Source organism: Bombus vosnesenskii, unplaced genomic scaffold, assembly GCF_011952255.1.
Source record: "Bombus vosnesenskii isolate JDL3184/JDL3185 unplaced genomic scaffold, Bvos_JDL3184-5_v1.1 scf7180000013266, whole genome shotgun sequence".
Lineage (NCBI taxonomy): Eukaryota > Metazoa > Arthropoda > Insecta > Hymenoptera > Apidae > Bombus > Bombus vosnesenskii.
The window spans coordinates 4,359,501-4,381,170 of NW_022882926.1; the positions used below are offsets into that span (position 1 = coordinate 4,359,501).

Here is a 21,670-nt window from a genome sequence, read left to right on the forward strand (position 1 = left end):
GCTCTCCTCGGGGAGCTTTAAAGCCGAAACTTCTCTGGTTTTCGTCGTCTGCATAACTGTTGGTTGGCGCGCGCACACGACCTCGTAAAGTTCTGCGCGTCGAAAGTCCGCTCCCGGTTATCGCGTGATTAAGCTGTTTATGCGGCCGATATTACGTTTCCGGGTCACATGATTTTAACAAGGCAAGTTAAATAATAAACGAAAGAACCGTCCTATCTGACAAACTTTTAACGAGAACAACGAGACAAGCGGCAGGCCAACAAATATTTTAACTTAATTTCGTGAGAGATCTCGAGATCGTGAGATTGTGCCTTATTTTCTCGCGATAGCAATGGAATTCTTACAATTTTCCCTTTGTAGAGATCGTAAAATCGAAAAATATTCCCTCGATTCGATTTTCGAATCGGGACAGAGTTTCAATTTTAGTTATAATATAGTCGCGTTGAAAATGAGCCGCCGAAAATGTCGGTAAAATTATTATTGGGCCTTTTGCGAGCGTGTCACAGAAAAAATGTTGATCGGTATCTATATAGATGTTTACTTTATGGAAATGTGGCGTCATGGACTACGCTAGGAGATTCCAATTTCGATATTCGTACATTCAGCTTTTCTTGCTATTGACAAAAGAGCAAATATTTCGTTGGAGAAAGTTATTTCAGTTGTTTGCCTTTAAGAAAAATTCGTACGAATACCGGACTTTTATGATTCTTATAGAACATCTTTTTTTCCTAACAATCACAATCCCTGTAGCCTTTCCTATTTCCTTGAGCATTGTCTCTCTGTCGCGCTGTTAAGCTTCGTGTTTATATTCTAATGAATCGATGTCCAACTTTGATACGACAAACGTATTACGATATAACTCAAAGAAGTCGTGACTTACCATGGGATCAATACGATTTGCGGAACAAATCTTTGGTGTTTTAGCGGACGTAGCGAATAAGAAAGAGAATGGTCAAAGTTTTACTCGTTTAGTTAATTATAGACCGATTCGTCGGCAAGAATAGAAAAACATTGAAATTTTGTTTGTTTCGGTTGCCCCCGCGTTCGGTTCAACGAAACAAAGGTCCGGCTATCTTCTGGTTCGGAAACGAGAGAAACGAAGGGACGAAGACCGCGCCCCGGAGAATATTTGCATCGAAAACTGGATTATAAAGTTTCGTTGTGTTATCACTACTTAAGAGATTAAGGTTTTCTTGCGCAGAGCCTCTTGGGAATTCTAATCGTGCTCGTTAACACTTTGAAACTCGATCGAGGGTCTTTGTCTTCTTCGTGACCAAGAAAAATTGCGCTCCATCGTTGATTAGAATTCTCATATGTCGCAGGAAATTACAATGAAGAACACTGTTGACACGTTATCAGACTCGGAGATTCTTCTAACGGTAACGGCTTGCACGACTGCGCTCGTATTAGTCGTTCTTCTTCCCACGCTCATTTACTAGTAGGTATCCTATAAAAAGAAAGGAGCGTTTTAGCCATCTTGTGAAATGTACGTTCTTTGTCCTAGTCGTTTGCTCGATATCGACGGTACGTCACGCTATAGACGGTATAGAACGTATTTTGCACTAATGAAAGAACGTATTCTCAGAGGGTGATAAGGTTAATCGAGCTGGCTAATGAAATCGCTTTGTTTCTGTCTTCTATTTTATCAGTTTAATTTTCGTCATGCATCACGTGGTAGCGTCTTGTGTCAAATAAAATAATTCGTATGTTTTTATTCGTTTAAGGATACGATACTTCGAGTACTAATTCATACCTTCTATTTTTTTTAGCAAATTCTGTAAAAGAGACTTGCTAAATCAAGTCGTATAGAGCTGAGCATTGACCAAAAGCACGGGGACAACACGACCATCGTAGTATAAAATGTTGTAAAATGTGTAAATGTGTAAATACGTAAATTGTTATGGAATATGTAAAATGATGTAAAATACAGATCTCAATTTTCATAAAACCAGTTCTTCTATCTTGTTGAATTGAATTGAACGAATGAGCGAATCCGAGTCAACCGCAATTATCAATTTCATAGGAAATTTCATATGGGAAATACGATGTCCACCGGTGTCCTCGTTATACAAATTTTCTATCCTCATTACGATGAAACGCTACTGTCCACTCGCTGTTAGTACCGTTAACGCAGAATTAAACGTAATATCATGTATGATACATGCACACCGATTTTGATTCGGGAGTAAAGTTTTACGATTAGCAAAGGATCAGCCAGTATAGATCGAATAGTCTTTTAAACTCGATAATAGTGTTTGAACGTCGTTATATGTTGTCGATAACGGTATGGCAACGAACACAACGGTGTGTGGACTATGTTCGCGTTGTAATTTTGGGGAATGAAATTTTGGAGAACGTCGGTTCGGATAATTACTAGGATGTATCGGCATGTGTTTGTTAAAGCCGGTTATTGAATAATAATTTCGGCCATGCAGTCGCGGCATCGAATAGTCGAGTGGTTTGGAATAAAAACGTGGACCCATCGTTACCGATCACGCTGTTCGCGTTTAGTTACGCAGGACGCGCGACCATTTCGTTTAATGGAATATCAGTACACGATTGAACAAATCGATCGGCAGAATTTATCATATTACTACGGGACGTTGAGAAACACGATGCTTTCCGATTCGTTTGGCCGGCTACGACATCATGGGAGCAATTGAAATTGCTGATAATATGTTTCATCGATTCAGTCAGTTTAACACGTACGATGTTTTAACTTCGATGGATATTCATTTTTCATTTTTTATCGTACATCGCGAATATTTTCTTGGTCCGGTAGTTGTTTCTTTTTCCCAGTTCACTACTTTCGTAAACGGAATATCATATGGCGGGAGAATAGGGAAATTGTTTTAAAATTAGATCGAAGGATTAACGTTTGACTCTTGTCGCCGCCATTTATACTGCCATGCTACGTCTTTCCTTGACGACTCTGTTAGTCCAACGTGTAATTGCACACAACGAAGTATAGAAATTCGTCACTGTAAATTCCGTATAAGCGCTCGAACTTGTGTCACAGATACATGTCATTCGCGTTCAGCAATCTAATTCGTAATGTATTACACTTGCATTGGCGTTTGTAATTACACAAACTCCACACAAGCTTGAAACAAGAGAGTTTCTATATTCGTTTACAAAGGATAACGTCGAATATTCATTACATTTTGCAATTCAATCGAGTTGAATAGAACTAATTTAAAGAGCAAAAATTTCCAAGAGCATAGGACAATGTAGTAAAATAAACCGTATACATAAAGCTGGCGCGAATAATAATATCAAATTTGATATAACCAGAAACTTTCGCGAGGTATGATCGGGTCGTTACCCGACTCGGCAATGTTTTCTTTCATTGCATTGCAAATTCAAAACGTCTCGTTAACGCGTGAAAACGCCAACTTTTATAGAAACGTAGAAGCTTACTCAGGAATTTCAAAGCTACTCACCGTGAAAATTTTCTTTCTTGTCGGTCGTATATATGTAAAGTTACAACGCGTACTTTTATTCATTTCCAGTGAATAAATAGCAAACACCTTGCCCGAATCTTTTTATATCTGAAATCATTCAATAGATATACCTGCTGCCAATTAACCACGCTTATTGATTTATCTTAATAAATCAGTTATTTGCTTGATAAATTTATCCACAGAATCGTATTGCACAATAATTTACTAACCAATAATATTAACGAATTGACAAGTGATGAATTATGAATTCGAAATGTTTGTTCCGCGAACACTCCTTATCATTTCACCTTCCGTACGACAATTCGCTGACCTATAATCTGTAAAATTTACTTAAGCATTACTCGTTTTATTATTACACTTATTATTGTTACGTAAGAATATTTATTTATTAGTATTTTTATATTACTTGTAGAATTTCATTAATAATTTTCGTTTTATTTTATTCAATGTAACCCGAATGATAATATAGAGCGATATCGATCGTCTATACGTTTTCATTGTACGGTAAGTACGATTTTACCTACCGTCGACAATACAATATCACATAGAGGTAAACCTCACTATTGGCAGTGATAAGAAGTCGGAACACGTCTCGAATTGTAAAGCTTAGGAGGTGAATGAAAAGTCACGCGATAAGGTGAACAAATATTCGGATTTACCGTGCCGCATAGGGTAGCAGCATAAATGTGTGGTATAGATAAGTCGTATTCTACTACTGCAGGTTTCAATTGGATTACTATACTGGGATAAACTAAACCTCGATAACAAATTCGGTATCGCATGTATCTCAACCGCGGAGGTTTACGTGCATGTGCTAAAGAGTATTTTATATCTCAAAAGCAAAAGAATTCGGTGGTGCTTCGAAGCTCTAAAGTAATAGAGTCTTTACACCTTCAAACATTGTAGCACTTTGAATTTCGTGGCGTTGTGCATCGTGCGAAGCAACTACTTGCGTATGGATGCAACAGAGAGTGAAATAATCGAATATGAAAGATATACGTATAGATGATAACATCTGTATCGTGCATAGACCAACCCCGTTCCCTATAATCTTCGTTACTATCCAGCAATTACGTTATAAAACACTACTTGGAACATCGAGGAAACTACAAAACGGACCCTTTACTGGGAAATAATAACTCGGGTTTTCCGGATACTCTGCGTGTGATATGTAATAGTCCTACACTGAATGATTAATGAGAATAATTTATTGATCTTCGTTGGCCGCTGTTTTACTAACATTTACATCAGGGTGAAAGTTATTTCGTTCGGTGTTCCATGTTTCTAAAGAACATTCAGTGAAATGAGCATGTTTAACGTGAACATTCGTCAAGTACTGTACATAGTGGAATTGGCTGGAATGTTCACGTGCACCTGGCCAATTGATCCGAATAGTAGTAAGAAACAAATCTTTTTTCGCAACATCCGATGGTCGTTTGCGATATTAAATGTTATTTTCCTAACGATATCCTTGGTGTTCGCTATCTTTCACTTTCGACACGATATACCTATTTTAATGAAAACTGTCTCCGAAGTAACAGCTCTACTGGAGGTGCTCTTCGATTTGATTCTTTGTAGAAGGAATAACGCTCAACTACAGGTTATTTGGGTTTGAAGCACGAGTTTAACGATGTTTCACAATAAAGATACGTTAAAAAAGTTTGTCGATTTTTTTAATCAATTCAGGTTCTGATAGGAAAAGTTAAAGCATTCCTGGAAGTGGCCAGTGAACATGAGACGAAGGCAATAGAAAGATACATGGATCGTTACAAGCAATTTCTCTCGGTAACTGCAATGGGATATATCACAACCGCGATCTCATTTAGTTTGGCGCCTTTCTTCTCGGCCCAAGAATTACCAGCAGATGGATGGCTTCCATTTTCCACCGAATCACTCGGAATATATTGCATGGTCTACGTTAACCAAGTTTACTGCATTTTTCAAACGGCATTCTGCATTGGCGTTGATTTCACGATCGCTGTTTTGTTCAGTTTCTCCGCAGCCAGACTAGACATACTAAGAATGAAACTACGGCACGTGAATAGCTCTGACATACTGGTAAGCTGTATCAAGGAACACCAAGAAATAATAGGGTAAGATAAATTTCTTTTCTATTAAGATATACATACAAATATAGTCTTAGTGTAACCTTTGGGCAATAGAACAACGCACAATGAAATATTTGAAAAAATTAAGTTAATCAGATATTTAAGAAAATTGAAAAGCATAGTAAGGAAATAATGGTTTGAAAAACAGGCTACTGACTATGAAGCGAATTTTTAAAATACTTACTGTCAATCACTCTGAAGATAACATCCGAGGTAGCATAGGGGTAAGAAATGCATTCCTCTCACACGCACATCGTTTCTTCCAAGTGTTCTCCTCAGGACGACAACACCATTTGACTGATTTCTAATAAATATACATATACAGGGTGGTTGGTAACTGGTAGTACAAGCGGAAGGGGGTGATTCTACGCGAAAAAAGAAGTCGAAAATATAGAATAAAAATTTTTCGTTCGAGGCTTTGTTTTCGAGAAAATCGACTTTGAATTTTCGCTCGGTACGCGTGCACTTTATCACGTCTCGTTATAACGGATCTCACTGTAGATCGTTGTCTCGATGGAAAAATTAAAAAAAAAAAATTAAGAAAAAAATTTAGAATCACCCCCTTTCCGCTTGTACCACCAGTTACCAACCACTCTGTATAAATGTCATATGCTCTATGATACAATCGCGATATTTTGCTAATTCATCGAACTAATAGATTGTATCGACATATTCAGTAGCTTCGTCTAAACATGAATTTCAATTTTTGTACTATTATCTCGTGTTATCACTTTGTTATTAAATACCTATCAAATAATCGTTTAAGAAAACAGCCGAACATGACGCTAATGTCATTTGTCATTTGAATTTTTCTTTTATATAATCAATATTTCATTGACTGCGTTGAATCAATGCATGATGCAGTGCATCGTACTGCATTTATCATTTAAAGGTATAGAATAAACAATGCCAGAGAGTTAAATCTTTACCGAGTTAAGTAAATTGAGACCGTGTCATGGTCAGATTTGTGGAGGATACTAAAGCTACTGTTGAGACTTTATTATTCAAAACGAACGCCACGATGGGAAGCGCTGTAATATGCGGAGCTTTCCCTCTGATTTACGTGAGTCTGGCCTGCTCGACAGTTTTCCTTTCTGCACCATTCGTAGCGTAGCGTAATAAATAAGCAAGGAATGGGATCTTAATGTATCACAAATCGAGCTGTTTTAAATGAATATTTTTATAATAACATTCAGAATCAATCATTGGCCGTAATGAGTCAGTATCTTTCTTTTGTGGTGTCTGGTTGTACCCGCCTGTACGTCATCTCCTGGCCAGCGGACGATTTAAAAGAAAGTGTAAGCCAACCAAATAGTAACGTTGATAGAACATCATCTCATCTGGCATCGACATCGTTTTCATACATTTTCTTTGCAATTAAACGAGATTCTACTTTCCTCGATTCCAAAGCCCATAATTTTTAGCTTGATAATTGAAGCTAAACTTCTATTTGCAGAGTGTGCAGTTCGCAAAATCGATCACCGACGTTCAATGGTTAGGAAAGCCAAAAGACATGAAAAGCTCCATGCTTATTATGATGCAGAGAAGTCAAAAACCGCTACTCATTAGAATGAGTGGTTTACTACCGCCTCTTACCTTGGAATATTTCGCAAACGTAAGCATGTTACTTTCAGAAGTATTTCTCAAAAAATTGATATAATTATTTGGTAAAATGATTTATAGTTTATAACTACAGTATCGTCCTACTTCATGGCAATGAGATCAATGATTGAATCGTAATTTTCCTGATACACGTTATTTGAATATGTAAATTACTGAAACATGTAATAAATTTATTGCGTTCGAACAGAAAGTTGTACAATATTTGCTTAATATGTTTCTTTAGAATTAGATATATTAACACTAATTTTACCAGGCCATTATCAGGCCAACATAGATCAATTTCTCAATTTCTGTTAATATAACATGTTTTGTTAATATTACGTAACGAAATTAGACGAACAAAAGAAATAACAATGAATGTAGAATTTGAAATTAGATTTTGAAACCGGTCATTTGACCGGGCCTGGTAACGTTAGTGTTAGTAGAATGTCTTACCGATTAATCTAAAGTTTCGATGCGTTGAACTTCTTTAATACCAGTTTTAGCTAATTGTAAGATCTGTGTCCATCGACGTTCACATGTATTTTTCTGCTTGCGTCACTTACAGTATATTTCGCGACATTTCTATAGACATTTGTAATAGCACTTTTGGTCCTTTCGAGTGGCAACGTAAGAAGATCGCTTCAGAAATAGGGACGTGCACTGCAACTTCGTGTAGATATATAAACAAGTATTTGTATAACTGAATATACACATGACTTTATGCACGTATACAATTCTTTTTCGAAGAACGTTTTCTTACTTTCCCTGTTGCGTGATAACTACCCTTTGCACCTGTCTAACACGGTACGTACTCTTAATGTATAATGCAACCAATAATGATTAGCGTTAAGTCAGCTAGCAGCGCGCTACTGTAAAGAAAATCGCAAACCGGTGGAACATATTCTTGGATGTAATAATTTATTGAATTTCTCGTACGTCTACAGTAATTATATTCAAGTAACATCTGTGAATACTCAGTTGCTTTCAAAGCACTTTAGTTACATATATTCTCGATAGTTTGCAATATATCACATCATTGTGTCGGTTCTATCTACTTCGTTGGATTCATAAGACAACCAATTTATATAGTTATGTTGAAACAAATAACAGCAGAGAAAGTTATACATATTACTTGGCTCAGCGTAGTGATAAGCCTTTGTTGGCCACTTCCTATCAATAGCAACAGAAATAAAATCTTTTGTTTCAAGATTCTACAAATCTGTAGCGGTATTAGTGGCTGTTTGCTATTTATGCCAATATTATATTCGATTTATTTGCACTTAAATGATATCGTCATTACTTCTTCCTGTATGTGCCTTTTATTAGGAGTGTCTCAAAATATTTTCCAGACTCTTATATGCTTCATCAAGCACGATTCTCTACAGGTAAGCTTTAATTTCAATCATCATTTGACGTAAAACTCGGTATGTAATTGTTTAGAATACGAGACATCTCACCGATTCCGATAAGCTTGGGATCTTTTTGAGTATGTGCTGCAGTATCAGAAGTGATAAGATTAATCTTAACAACATATTTCAAACTTATCTAAATCGTGACGTGCCCCATTCTACACACTTGCCTAAAATTAAACCAATGTGTTTTAATTACGCGTTACAGCGTACAGTCGAGGAAATGATGACTTATGTTAAAGAAGCACAACAATACGAGAAAAAAATCTTCTACAAGTACATCAAGAAATGCTATGTTTTCTGCGGTGGTTCCATGGCATGTACGTATGTGACAGCGACTTGTTTTTCGTTACGACCTATAATCTTGCCAGTTTCTCTCCCATTTGATGCGGAGTATCCATTTCCTATCAATTATACATCAATGTATGTTATCATATATATGCACCATGCTTGCCTTTGTATTCAAACCGCTGCACACGTATGCGTAAGCTCATTTGGGGCGCTTTTACTTTGGTTTACGGTAGCGAGATTTGAGTGTTTAGCCGCGGAATTGGAGAGGAGCACAGACATCGATGCGTTGGTTGTTTGCGTAAAGAAACAATTACATTTAAAAAGGTAAAGATAGTATTTGAAAGGTAATGTGTGTATCAAACGATGCATTTATGTTTTAGTAATATTTTTCTAGATACGCGGAAGAAGTGTTTAATAGTTTTCGATTTTTGGTACTGTATGCCATTGGAGTAGCCACGTTTGGTATTACTCTGTGTTTTCTTATGGTGCTTGTAGTAAGTGAAATTTATAAATTTATCACATTTTATATACACAAATTTTACATAAATTTATCACATTTTACATATAGTGTAATGTAACGTAAAATGATGCTACTATTTAATTATTGACATAATTTATTTAAATAGAATGTACCTCTATTTGTGAAACTACAGTTTATAGGCGTATGTGTCACTGTACTTATGGAAATTTACTTATACGCGTGGCCAGCTGATTATTTGAAAGATATGGTAGTAACAAAAATGTGGTTTCTATGTCCTGGAGAAATACAAATGTTCACTTTTTTAAAATCAGTTAAATTTTCATAATTTCTAGAGTATGGACGCTCCACAAAGTATATATAACTCAACATGGTATGAACAGAAATTGGGAATGCAGAAAAATCTACTGAATGTGTTAATATATCGACAACCGCTAACGCTTTCAATCGCATGCATAGTGCCAGAGCTCTCTTTGCGTTACTACTGTTCGGTAAGTTCGCGTGCCATAATTGTGATGAGAAAATTATTCAAAGATCTTGAATAAATGGCAAATTTATAATATTTCAGTACCTGTCCAATGCCTTCTCCATGTTCACTACTTTGCGCGTTATGATACACAATTAATCCAGGATGGATGTGTTCTGAATGTGGTTCTATTCGTATAAAGGAACATTTGTTGTAATAATCGTGATTAATGTCACTAAATTTTATAACTAATTGTGTAATAACATCGTATTTTATGGATATAACACACAAATATATGTACGAATAAAAACTATTATCAAAGTATAATTATGAAACCTATGAAATATGTCTAATTAAATACGCACAGTTAACAGTGCTAAGTCGTTGATAAAATTTGTAACAGAGTATGGAATGGTTCTGTAATGAAAAAGAGATGAATAAACTTACATACGTTAAAGAACATATGACAACACAATAATGACAGTAGTAAAATTTGTTGCTTCGAATGAAGTACCATAATTAAACATGCGTTTATTATCAGAGTGGAAGAACCACGCGAAAAGTTTATGCAATAGATTTATTTCGTCTGAACTGCAAGCAGTAAGAACATTTTGTTGAATATATTTCTTTAATATCAAATATATAATATTAATAGAATTATTTACCGGGAAATCGAAACCTAAAATTTCTAAGCATCGAGCTTCTTCAATGTCAGTTATGGTTAAAGATTGTGTTCATAATCGTTCACATTTCTCTTCTCGTTACATTACTTACAGTATATTTCGGAACATTTTCGGTGCTTTTTGGATTCGATGTAAGAAGATCGCTTCAAGAAAAAGGACGTGGCCCGCAGCTTCGAGCAGATATCGCAAACAAACTTTTGTGTGACTGAATGTGCATATAACATTGTACGTGTGCAACTTTATTTTAACGAACGCTTCTTGACTTTCGCGAATATTAACTCCGTTGCGTGATAACTACCCTTTGCACGTGTCTAATACGGTACATACTTTTAATGTATAATGCAAGCCATAATGATTAGCGTCAAGTCAGCTGGCAGCGGCCTACTGTGAAGAAAATCGCAAACCAATAAAACTTGTTCTTCAGTATAATAATTTATTAAATTTCTCGTACGTACAAACCAATTATATGCCAATGGCGATTGTGAATATACGCTTGGATTAAAAACGATTAAATTACATATGTTCTATCTCTGGATAGTCTGTATATATCGAACTCTGGCACCAGTTAAATCTATTGCGTTAGATTCACAGGGCAAACACTTTTTGAAGTCATGACGAAACAAATAACACCAGAGAAAGTTATTCACATTACGTGGCTCAGTGTAGTTATAACTCTTTGTTGGCCGCTTCCTATCAACAGCGACAGAAATAAAATCTTTTGTTTCAAGATATTGCAGATCTGCAGTATTATAAACGCCTGTTTGCTATTTCTGCCAATGCTATATTTTTGTTATGTACACTTTGATGATTTGATCGCTACTTCCTCGTGTGTCTGCCTTACAATAGGTGTATCACAAAATATATTTCAGACTATTGTATGCAGCGTCAAACACGTGTCTTTACAGGTAAGTTTTAGTATCTGTCGTTACTTGATGTAACAATAGATAACTATTTGGAATAAAGGACGCTTCATCGATTTTGTTGTATTTGAGGTATTTTGTAAAGATTAATACTTTTTCTTAGTATGTGCTGCAGCGCCTGGATTAATGATATTCATCTCATTATTTACTATCATGATTTAGATGGCTGTAAGAATTTTGGCAATCTAACATTATTGTTATGTCTGATTTAGTTTACTTTTGAAGCATTAAAACAGATGGAAGGGTTAATAACGTAGGTCAAACCTAACTTAAATCTAACAAAAACCTAATTCAGATAAATTCAAACAAATTCGAAACATTAAGGACATGGTACATAGTAACAATATTTTTACATATCACTGGAAAACTATGAGCAAGTTGGAATTATGTGTATTGGGAAAAATTATGCAGCATATAGATCTTGACATCATACATATTTCAGACCTATCAAAATCGGCGTGACGTCCCCTATACCACAGCCAAAATTATACCAATTCATCCTAACTATGAGTTACAGCGTATAGTCGAGGAAATGATAGTTTGTATCAAAGAAGCGGAACAATATGAACGAGAAATTTTCTACAAGTACATCAAGAAGTGCTATGTTTTCTGCGGTTGTTCCATAGCATGTACGTATGTGACTGCGGTTGGTTTTTCATTACGACCTGCAATTTTGCCAGTTCCTTTCCCATTTGATGTGGAATATCCGTTTCCTGTAAATTATACATCAGTATATATTATCATATATATGCAACATGTTTGCGTTTGTTTTCAATCCGCTGCGCAAATATGCATAAGCTCGTTTGGAGGGCTTCTACTTTGGTTCACGGCAGCGAGATTTGAGTGTTTGGCCGTAAATCTGGAGCGGAGCACAGACACTGATACGTTGATCGATTGCGTTAAGAAACAATTACATTTAAGAAGGTAAAAATAACATGTGGAAGATGAAGCGTGTATTAAACGATACATTTATGTACAGTATTAGCGATTATTTTTTATAGATACGGAGAAGAAGTGCTTAATAATTTTCGTTTTATGGTACTTTACGCTGTTGGAGTAGCCACATTTGCTTTGACTTTGTGTTGTATTATGATGATTGTAGTACGTATACTTTATAACGTTTTGCGTATAGTATAATGCATATGACAATGATTATTCTATTTAAGTATTGACACAAATTTGTTAAACAGGATGTACCTCTGTTCGTGAAGATACAGTATATAGGTGCATGTGTTACTGTACTTACGGAAATTTACTTATACACATGGCCAGCTGATTACTTGATAGATATGGTAAATCATATTCTATTTTCCGAAGAAGTAAATTTTTAATCTTTGTTAATGTGTCATAATTCTTAGAGCATGGGCATCCCGCAAAGTGCATATAATTCGATCTGGTATGACCGGAGGTTGGAAATGCAGAAAAATCTATTGAATATGTTAACATATCAAAAACCATTAGTACTTTCCATAAGATGTATAGTGCCAGAACTCTCATTGCGTTATTATTGTTCGGTAAGACAAATTGGTGTTGAAGTGTCATAGTTACGAAAGAATTAATCAAAGGTATTATATAAATAATAAATCTTTAACATTTCAGTACCTGTCCAATGCCTTCTCCATCTTCACTACTTTGCGCGTCATGATACAGAATTAATTCAAAGTGAATGTGCTCTGAACGTGGTTCTATTCGTATAAAAAACCATTCTTTGTGATAATCGCGATTAATGTCACTCTATTTCATAACTAATCGTGTATTAACATTGGCTTTTTACGGATTTTTATGAACACAAATATTTATTTGAGTGAAGACCATAAGAAGAATATAACTGGGATCATTGTAGCAGCTAAATTATTCGTAATTGGATACTTGTGTTCATGGAGCTTATACTAATGGAGGGGTCCCAGCACGTACGGATAGGATCAACGGAAAGAAATACACTTTTCTGTTCCTAGTCATTATCGTGGTTGCCGGCCTTGTGGTCATATACCCGTAAGTGTGTGGTCTGATGACCGTATTCTACTTTATCTCTCAAATAACTAAAAGTTTCTTTGACCATTCACTTCAAATCTTTTTGTACAATTAAAAAAATATACGATAATATTGTTGAAATTAATAAACTAGGTCAGGCATGATATTTGCATCATTGATATGGTGCAAAATATAAATTACTTATTAGAGATAATTAAAGAAATATAAATGCACAAACAGTTAAACAAAATAGATACATACATATAGTATATATATATATACAAAATGAAAAAATCACTCTCCTTCGCCCCTCACCGCGATCCGTCGTTGTTTGAATAGCGCCCCGCAAGAGAAAAACTCAGAGTGAAGGAATTACTATAGAGAGATAAGTAATACCTCTCTCATAATTACACCTGATACGCATTTTCTTATTCCTGGTATATGGCCAAGACCCCTCCATAGGTATAACCTCTCCTGCTTGTGCTATAGTAACTTACAAACAATACCTTTCATTTAATTCATAGTACCTCCACATGTAACATAGCGATAACACTTCGGGAATAACTTAACATCAATTATTTGTTTACTTGGACAGGCAATTTTATTACCTAAGCTATTATCGTTCAAACATTTTGTATACAATTATTATTTCTAATACTCGTAGGTAGTGAACTTATGTTACACACTGTACTACGAAATGTATCCATTAATTTGCTGGCTGTTCCATATGGGATGTCTCCCACAGCAGTAACCACACATGGGAGAATTACGTAATAAAGCGGAATTCAAAAGAAAACTCTCAGGCTGTTATTAGTGCTGCAATAGGGATTCTTTCATATTTTATTTCATTCGTACTAAGAATACTCACGTAACTCTATACAACCGAACCATTACCTCTATATGATTTCATTATTTGTTTCATTACAATTCTTAAGAATTATTTCAAACCGAAGCGTTCTGCTTGAAGACAGAACGGTGTGATATCTTGACACGGTAGTTGGCTTTAACTTCGCGGCGGTATGTTTCGAAATGCGACGCCTGAAACGGCGATAGCTTTTACTGAATTTATCCTGGGATTGTCCTGTTGTTGGCCGCTTCCATCGACAGCTACCAAGTCTCAGATACTTTGTTTCAAAATTTTGAGATCCGTGTTATTTCTCAACTCACTTTTACTCTTTTGTCCCTTGCTATATGCAATATATGTGAACCGTGAGGATACAGCAAGGTTTTGTAAATCAGTTTCTTTGACACTTGCTGTTGTACACGTACCTCTGCATTCCACCTACTGCTTCAGTCAACACGATCGATATCAGGTAAAATTCATCTTTAATGGTCATCTCAAAATTTAGTGATCCAAATAACGTACTGCAGCGATTAATCGAAGAGATGAAATCTTGTTGCGAGAAAGGAAATTCGTACGAAAGACAAATCTTCCAACGATACGTGGACAAGTACGCCATATACTACGCAGCATCTGCAGTTTGGTTTTATTGGAGCCCATCTATTATTCTCATCGGAACGTTCTTCATATCTGATCCCTTTCCAACGAATGCAGAATATCCGTTCCCAGTTGATTTTGAACCCGTGAGGAGCATTATTTTCTTGCAACAATCGCTCGTCGGTATGCAATGCGCGTCACTTCTGTGCACCAATATACTTTGCGCGTTACTGTTGCTCTTCGCTGCAGCGCGCTTCGAGATTTTAATGACCGAAATACGTGCCGTTAACGGTGTTAAATCATTGATAAAATGCGTAAAAAAGTATTACACTCTGAAAAGGTATGCAACGATTCTACGGTGAAAAAGAACTCGATTAAACTGTATATCTTAGAGAATATAAGGTATTAGAAAATATCATGGATATTTTTCAAACGTGTGGTTTTAGATACGCAGAAGAAGTGGCGAACACAGCTCGATATACGACTCTGATTACGCTATGTATCTGTGGCATAGAAAGCGTATTTGCTGGTATCATTTTTATCGGAGTGAGTAACGAATAAGACAAATTATTATGCTATTACAATTAAAATTATTAAAATCTGCTCGAACAAATAGCGACAACCATTTACTGTGAAACTTCAATTCGTTACCGTATCTATAACTGTGCTATTGGCGGTATTCATGTGCGCGTGGCCAGCTGACAACTTAATAGATGTAGTAAGTTTCAAATTTTAGTATTGTAGCTTCAGATTAAGAATTACAGTTAAGTGTATTTTTCTACCAGAGTGAAAGTACCATGAGAACGGTTTACCAATCTAAATGGTATGAACAGCCTTTGAGGATACAAAAATTTATATTGTTCATGATGATTCCACAATCTCCGGTGATCTTACGAATCAGGTGTATCATTCCAGCTTTCTCTCTCAGCTATTATTGCTCGGTAATGGAATGATTTTTCTTAATCGATTTCACTGCCATCTTTATCATTGTAATAATTTAGGTACCAACTATTTGATATTTCAGTTCATCACAAACGTGCTTTCTATGTTTACGGCTCTACGAGTTGTCATGTTTCAAGATGAAGATGGAATACCTGACGATATTTAGCAGTCGTTTGAATTTTGTAAATTATGTAATGGTTTAATTGTTATGCAGTAAATTGTTTCCCGTGATTTGCTGATTTTATTGATTAAATTTCACTAGTTCAACTGTTAGGAAAGTTGCATAAGGGAAAGAACGCGTTTCGAATCCGTGGTGCACTGAACATTAAGCTTTAAGTCTTACGGAAAAAATTTGAAGCAATGAACAAAAATTGAGTAAGCTGTCTGATTTAAAAATCTAGTGAAAGAAAATTTATCTAAATGTAAGGTACCTACCGCTTGCTCGTATAATACCACATAGGAATTTTGTTCTTGAAGGGGTGCATGTTAGAGCAGTGTAAGTTGATGATTGAGCTAAATTTGAGAAATAGAGTAGCAGATGCAATTTACTATTACAAATAGGAAACATACGAGTCTGTTATTTCACAGAAATAATGACATGCATTGAACAGTTGCTACTTTTGAGAAATAGAAGTTTTGTGCTTCGACCACCTGTGTGGTAGCGCTGAAATGGCACGTGAGTAATTTAGCAGATGTACTATACCCTTTTAACTTGTTCACACCACTTTTCCGGTGCTTAATAACTGAGATTCTGTCATAAACCTTGAAGTTTTCAAACGGTCATGCGACGGCCAATCTAATGGTTTCCTTAATATAAGCCGAACCCTTTCGAATATTCCTCAAGGTTGTATGTTCCACTTCCTGGATACTCGCACGTAACACTGGCCCTCGATGACCCTTCCAACGGGCACAACGTGCAATGGAAGGGAGGATACAAGGTATTAAGAATACTGAAACAGCACATTTTCGTCAGAATTCTAGTCATATCTGAGAAAAGGCAAGTCAAATTGCTATCTCTCAGTAAATCGCTTCACACATCGCGAAACGTTTTAAATATCGTAACAGCATTGCGAACTCTGCACAGCTATATATACATATATAAAAATAACAATCAATCAATAGTAATTAATCTATTTCTTGCAACTACACATGACAACAGCCACTGTTGCCACATTACACTGTTGGTTACACCCCTTAATCAAATGGGAATCCTTTCGCTCGATTCCACATGGTTCTTCGAACCATATATCGGTACCAAGGAGGAAGCATCAGTCCGAAAGAAATTGAAGATCACATCACTGAAGTCAGTAACATCAGGAGTGTCATCCTCGGAGGAAGAACTCTATCGAACCTGTGGTTAGAAGAACTCATCGTCTCCAAAGGAGTCGGTTACTCGGAAAAAGTGATATCCAACAACGACAGAATCGAATGAAGCAAATGAAGTCAACCGTTCAAGAAAATTGACATCCGCTCTCAGAACAGGAGCCATTGCTTAGAGTCAATTGCGTCAGAAGCGTTAGGAGCGTCACATCCACGCAACACTCCTTCAACGACAAGTGAACACCATGTAAGGTTGTAGTATTCGTAAGCTTGACCAGAAGCAGCACATATCTCTTCATCGTGTCAGTCGTATCTCTTCTTCGAACAGTCAGTCGTACTTTTGCTCCCGAATCACTTATTTATATCACTTAGATTCCGTGTTTTCTTACCCTATCTCCACATAAAAATACACATAATGTGGCTCATAGTCACGAAGATCGCATGAAGTTTTTGAAATCGAAACGTGACCCATTTAAAGTAGAATTCGCATGCTTACTCGATAACTATGACGAAGAGACACCCGTAACGAATATTGGCGTATGGTTAGAAGATTCAGAAGACGAATTTATCTCCTTCATTAAATCACAGGTCGAATTAGATCAGATGGACGTCGTACACTCAGCTCCAATGATCTTAACATTGAGAGATGTTATAGAGAAGAATGTCTTGACTCACATTCACTTTGTCCGAGGCATCGGACGATCGTGGCTCAAAAGATCTAACCTATCCATGCCTTATCACTGTTACGATCGCAATCCTATGCAGATGCTTAAGCAATTTCACTTTTAACCACCTGCATTGGAGTAAATGTAATGTGATAAGTACCATTTTTTTTTTTGTCATATATTTTGAACCACGATCGGTTCACACCACGAACGAATAACTTATGTATATAACTTATGACTCTCCGTTCTACAGCATATCCAAAATTCAGCGCATAATATAAAACACATGACATGAATTCAACACACAACAATTGGAGTTGAGACCCTCTTTTGTGCATAATTATCAATTGCTCTACTCAATCACAAAATTCGACAGAAAATACGCGGAACTTTCAAAACACATTTCAGTCTCATACCGACTTCTTATAAAATGAAATCACATTTTCTAAAATAAATTTGCCAATATTTATGGATTCTTACGAGGAATGGCACTGTTCACGACAATATAGGAATCGATGAAGAAAATTCATGTATATACTTGCGATCCTGCCTACGACACGAAATCAGTTAAAGCGATCGAATCTTTCGGTAACAACACGATAAACTATTCACCTGTTTGGGGAATTCTAGAAAAACGATATAATCAGCCAGCAATAATCGTTACATCGCTTGAAGGTTCTGCTTGAACTACCGTGAACTTATCACGCTCCGAACCAAGAACTTCGATGATTCTTAAATCACAGGAAATCTCACAATCGCGTCTTAGAAGCTCTCACGCAACCGACTGTAGATACCCTCCTTTAATACTTATTTAAGTCAAAAATAGACCGCGAGATAACATTGAAATGGGAAGAACTCATACAACACACAACATTTCCAAAGCTAAAGAAATGGTTCATACTCTTATACGATCGCTGCAAGATTTCAGAACCAGTCGGATCTAGTTCGTGCGTTTCATCAATATCAAATATTGAAAAAGTCATCCATTGACGTAATCATTCAGTGTCATCATTCAGGCCAACCGTTCAGTGTTCCTTTGTCATCACCAAGATTGCGTGTATCTTTTCCCAAGAATCACATCTTTTGCAAAACTGCAAATTTACGCATTTACATTGATACTTTCCCTCGGACGTATAGCACTAGAATTCTCTTTGTGTCATTTCTCTCCGTTAACGTAAGTTAGCGTTCGAGCGTTATAATTATGAAAGAATTAATGAGAGATACTGTATGAACCATTTAATAAGAACGTAAAGAACCATTTCTTGTGATAATCGCGACTAATGTCGCACTATTTCATAACTAATCGTGTATTAACATCGGCTTTTTACGAATTTCTATGCACACAGATATTTATTTCAATGAAAACCACTTTCGAAATATAACAACGGACATTGTAGAAACTGCGTTATTCGTAATTGGATACTACAGTAACTGAACAAACGATACCTTTCGTTTCATTGCTTGTACTTACACATCTAATAAATGCCTGAATCATTTAACATCAATTATTTGTTTACTTGGAAAGGGATCTTTTTTACCTAAGCTATCATCGTTCAAACATTTTGTATACAATTATTATTTCTAATACTCGTAGATAGTGAACTTATGTTAGACGTCGTACTGCGAAATGTGTCGACTAATTTGCAGCCTGTTCCATATGCGATATCTCCCACAGTAGTAAGCACATAAAGGAGAATTACGTATTCAAGCGGAATTCGAGAGAAAACTCTCAGGCTGTTATTAGTATTGCAACAGGGATTATTTCATATTTTATTTCTTTCGTACTAAGAATAGGCAAGTAACTGCATACAACTGAACTATTACCTCTACACGATTTCTTTATTAGTTTCATTAGAATTCTCGCGAATTATTCCACAGTAAAGCGTTCTGCTTGAAGACAGAACGTTGTGATCTCTTGACACAGTAGTCGGCTTTAAGTTCGCGTCGGTATGTTTCGAAATGTAGCGCCAAAAACAGCGATAGCTTTTACTCAATTTATCCTGGGATTGTCCTGTTGTTGGCCGCTTTCATCGACAGCTACAAAGTTTCAGACACTTTGCTTCAAGATCTTGAGATCCGTGTTATTTCTCAATGCACTTTTACTCTTTTGTCCTTTGTTGTATGCAATATATGTGCACCGCTATGATACAGTAATGTTTTGTAAAGCAATTTCTTTGGCACTTGCTGTTTTACAAGTACTTCTGCATTCCTTCTACTGTTTCAATCAGTATGATCGATATCAGGTAAGATTCATCTGTAATAGCACTCTCAAAAGATAGTGATTCCAGGAACGTATTGCAGCGATTAATCGAAGAGATGAAATCTTGTTGTAAGAAAGCAAATTCATACGAGAGACAGGTCTTCCAACGATACGTGGACAAGTATGCCATATACTACGCGGCATCTGCAGCTTGGTTTTATTGGTGCGGTGCAATTGTTCCCATCGGAACGTTCTTCTTACCCGATCCCTTTCCAACGAATGCAGAATATCCGTTCCCAGTTGATTTTGAACCCGTGAGGAGCATAATTTTCTTGCAACAATCGCTCGTGGGTATGCAGTGCTCGTCACTTCTGTGCACTAATATACTTTGCGCGTTACTGTTGCTCTTCGCTGCAGCGCGCTTCGAGATTTTAATGACCGAAATACGTACCGCTAACAGTGTTAACTCATTGATAAAATGCGTAAAAAAATATTATTCTCTGAAAAGGTATGCAACGATTCTACGATGAAAAGAAACTCGATTAAGCTGTATATCTTAGAGAATATAAGGTATTAGAAAATATCATAGATATTTTTCAAACGTGTGGTTTTAGATACGCAGAAGAAGTGGCGGACACAGCTCGATATACGACTCTGATTACGCTATGCATCTGTGGCGTAGAAAGCGTATTTGCTGGTATCATTTTTATCGGAGTGAGTAACGAATAAGACAAATTAATATGCTATTACAATTAAGATTATTAAAATCTGCTCGAACAAATAGCGACAACCATTTACTCTGAAACTTCAATTTGTTACCGTATCTGTAACTGTGCTAATGGCGGTATTCATGTGCGCGTGGCCAGCTGACAATTTAATAGATGTAGTAAGTTTTAAATTTTAGTATTGTAGCTTCAGATTAAGAATTACAGTTAAGTGTATTTTTCTACTAGAGTGAAAATACTATGCGTGCGGTTTACCAATCTAAATGGTATGAACAGTCTCTAAGGATGCAAAAATTTATATTATTCATGATGATTCCACAATCTCCGGTCATCTTACGAATCAAGTGTATCATTCCAGCTTTCTCACTCAGCTATTATTGCTCGGTAATGGAATGATTTTTCTTAATCGATTTTACTGTCATCTTTGTCATTGTAATAATTTAGGTACCAACTATTTGATATTTCAGTTCATCACAAACGTGCTTTCTATGTTTACGGCTCTACGAGTTGTTATGTATCAAGATGAAGATTGAGTAGTTGACGATATTTAGCAATCATTTATGAATTGTGTAATGACTTAATTGTTACACAGTAAATTGTTTCCCGTGATCTGTTTATTTCATTGATTAAATTCCATTAGTTTCAACCGTTAGGAAAGATGACGCGCTTCCAATCTGCACTGAACATTAAGCTCTACGATGAGTTTTACGGAAAAATTTTTAAGTGTAAAATTGAGTAAGCTGCCTTATCTAGAGATTTAGTGGAAGAAAGTTTATCTAATTGTAAGGTACCTACCGTTTATTCGTATAATGCCAGCTAATACCTTTATTCTTGATTGGTTGCGCAGTAAAGCAGTGTGGGTTGATGATACAGCTAAATTGGAAAAATAAAGTAGCAGGTGCTATTTGTTATTACAGATAGAAGATATACAGGTCTGCTATTCTATAGAAATCATGTTATGCATCGGTATAAATTTTCGTATAAT

General features: G+C 36.2%; 6 protein-coding genes across 6 annotated transcripts; all 6 read left to right on the top strand.

Annotated features, from left to right (window-relative positions):
• Nucleotides 1–4,405: 4,405 nt before the first annotated feature.
• LOC117230129 lies at nucleotides 4,406–7,380 on the top strand. Its single transcript, XM_033487250.1, has 6 exons — nucleotides 4,406–5,064; nucleotides 5,151–5,557; nucleotides 6,536–6,635; nucleotides 6,769–6,870; nucleotides 7,029–7,187; nucleotides 7,256–7,380. The coding sequence occupies exons 1-6, from the start codon at nucleotides 4,768–4,770 to the stop codon at nucleotides 7,310–7,312; spliced, it is 1,122 nt and encodes a 373-aa protein (XP_033343141.1). The 5' UTR covers nucleotides 4,406–4,767; the 3' UTR covers nucleotides 7,313–7,380.
• A 1,285-nt stretch (nucleotides 7,381–8,665) lies between these two features.
• LOC117243620 lies at nucleotides 8,666–9,416 on the top strand. Its single transcript, XM_033511262.1, has one exon. It carries the CDS (start codon nucleotides 8,666–8,668, stop codon nucleotides 9,203–9,205), a length of 540 nt encoding a protein of 179 aa, XP_033367153.1. The 3' UTR covers nucleotides 9,206–9,416.
• Nucleotides 9,417–9,462: 46 nt separating this feature from the next.
• On the top strand, nucleotides 9,463–10,224 carry LOC117230139. The gene is made up of 3 exons (XM_033487262.1): nucleotides 9,463–9,605; nucleotides 9,691–9,846; nucleotides 9,924–10,224. The coding sequence occupies exons 1-3, from the start codon at nucleotides 9,558–9,560 to the stop codon at nucleotides 9,978–9,980; spliced, it is 261 nt and encodes an 86-aa protein (XP_033343153.1). The 5' UTR covers nucleotides 9,463–9,557; the 3' UTR covers nucleotides 9,981–10,224.
• Nucleotides 10,225–11,099: 875 nt separating this feature from the next.
• Nucleotides 11,100–13,639, top strand: LOC117230140 (odorant receptor 85b-like). The gene is made up of 6 exons (XM_033487263.1): nucleotides 11,100–11,409; nucleotides 11,942–12,348; nucleotides 12,426–12,525; nucleotides 12,615–12,716; nucleotides 12,783–12,938; nucleotides 13,024–13,639. Exons 1-6 carry the CDS (start codon nucleotides 11,116–11,118, stop codon nucleotides 13,078–13,080), a joined length of 1,116 nt encoding a protein of 371 aa, XP_033343154.1. The 5' UTR covers nucleotides 11,100–11,115; the 3' UTR covers nucleotides 13,081–13,639.
• A 677-nt stretch (nucleotides 13,640–14,316) lies between these two features.
• LOC117230141 (odorant receptor 49b-like) lies at nucleotides 14,317–15,997 on the top strand. Its single transcript, XM_033487264.1, has 6 exons — nucleotides 14,317–14,708; nucleotides 14,767–15,173; nucleotides 15,280–15,379; nucleotides 15,450–15,551; nucleotides 15,619–15,774; nucleotides 15,858–15,997. The coding sequence occupies exons 1-6, from the start codon at nucleotides 14,415–14,417 to the stop codon at nucleotides 15,939–15,941; spliced, it is 1,143 nt and encodes a 380-aa protein (XP_033343155.1). The 5' UTR covers nucleotides 14,317–14,414; the 3' UTR covers nucleotides 15,942–15,997.
• A 3,391-nt stretch (nucleotides 15,998–19,388) lies between these two features.
• On the top strand, nucleotides 19,389–21,302 carry LOC117230166 (odorant receptor 49b-like). Its single transcript, XM_033487298.1, has 6 exons — nucleotides 19,389–20,003; nucleotides 20,062–20,468; nucleotides 20,575–20,674; nucleotides 20,745–20,846; nucleotides 20,914–21,069; nucleotides 21,153–21,302. The coding sequence occupies exons 1-6, from the start codon at nucleotides 19,710–19,712 to the stop codon at nucleotides 21,216–21,218; spliced, it is 1,125 nt and encodes a 374-aa protein (XP_033343189.1). The 5' UTR covers nucleotides 19,389–19,709; the 3' UTR covers nucleotides 21,219–21,302.
• The last annotated feature ends 368 nt before the right edge of the window (nucleotides 21,303–21,670 follow it).

What these genes read in the sequence shown, in the direction of transcription:
- LOC117230140 (XM_033487263.1), top strand. Translation starts at nt 11,116, where the DNA reads ATGACGAAACAAATAACACCAGAGAAAGTTATTCACATTACGTGGCTC. An exon ending in TCAAACACGTGTCTTTACAG is followed by an intron (nt 11,410 to 11,941) that starts GTAAGTTTTAGT and finishes TATGAGTTACAG; the next exon opens with CGTATAGTCGAGGAAATGAT. An exon ending in CTGATTACTTGATAGATATG is followed by an intron (nt 12,717 to 12,782) that starts GTAAATCATATT and finishes CATAATTCTTAG; the next exon opens with AGCATGGGCATCCCGCAAAG.
- LOC117230166 (XM_033487298.1), top strand. Translation starts at nt 19,710, where the DNA reads ATGTTTCGAAATGTAGCGCCAAAAACAGCGATAGCTTTTACTCAATTT. An exon ending in AAATATTATTCTCTGAAAAG is followed by an intron (nt 20,469 to 20,574) that starts GTATGCAACGAT and finishes GTGTGGTTTTAG; the next exon opens with ATACGCAGAAGAAGTGGCGG. An exon ending in CTGGTATCATTTTTATCGGA is followed by an intron (nt 20,675 to 20,744) that starts GTGAGTAACGAA and finishes TCGAACAAATAG; the next exon opens with CGACAACCATTTACTCTGAA.
- LOC117243620 (XM_033511262.1), top strand. Translation starts at nt 8,666, where the DNA reads ATGTGCTGCAGTATCAGAAGTGATAAGATTAATCTTAACAACATATTT.
- LOC117230141 (XM_033487264.1), top strand. Translation starts at nt 14,415, where the DNA reads ATGTTTCGAAATGCGACGCCTGAAACGGCGATAGCTTTTACTGAATTT. An exon ending in CTGGTATCATTTTTATCGGA is followed by an intron (nt 15,380 to 15,449) that starts GTGAGTAACGAA and finishes TCGAACAAATAG; the next exon opens with CGACAACCATTTACTGTGAA. An exon ending in CTGACAACTTAATAGATGTA is followed by an intron (nt 15,552 to 15,618) that starts GTAAGTTTCAAA and finishes TTTTTCTACCAG; the next exon opens with AGTGAAAGTACCATGAGAAC.
- LOC117230129 (XM_033487250.1), top strand. Translation starts at nt 4,768, where the DNA reads ATGAGCATGTTTAACGTGAACATTCGTCAAGTACTGTACATAGTGGAA. An exon ending in GGAATAACGCTCAACTACAG is followed by an intron (nt 5,065 to 5,150) that starts GTTATTTGGGTT and finishes TAATCAATTCAG; the next exon opens with GTTCTGATAGGAAAAGTTAA. An exon ending in CGGACGATTTAAAAGAAAGT is followed by an intron (nt 6,871 to 7,028) that starts GTAAGCCAACCA and finishes TTCTATTTGCAG; the next exon opens with AGTGTGCAGTTCGCAAAATC.
- LOC117230139 (XM_033487262.1), top strand. Translation starts at nt 9,558, where the DNA reads ATGGAAATTTACTTATACGCGTGGCCAGCTGATTATTTGAAAGATATG. An exon ending in CTGATTATTTGAAAGATATG is followed by an intron (nt 9,606 to 9,690) that starts GTAGTAACAAAA and finishes CATAATTTCTAG; the next exon opens with AGTATGGACGCTCCACAAAG. An exon ending in CTTTGCGTTACTACTGTTCG is followed by an intron (nt 9,847 to 9,923) that starts GTAAGTTCGCGT and finishes ATAATATTTCAG; the next exon opens with TACCTGTCCAATGCCTTCTC.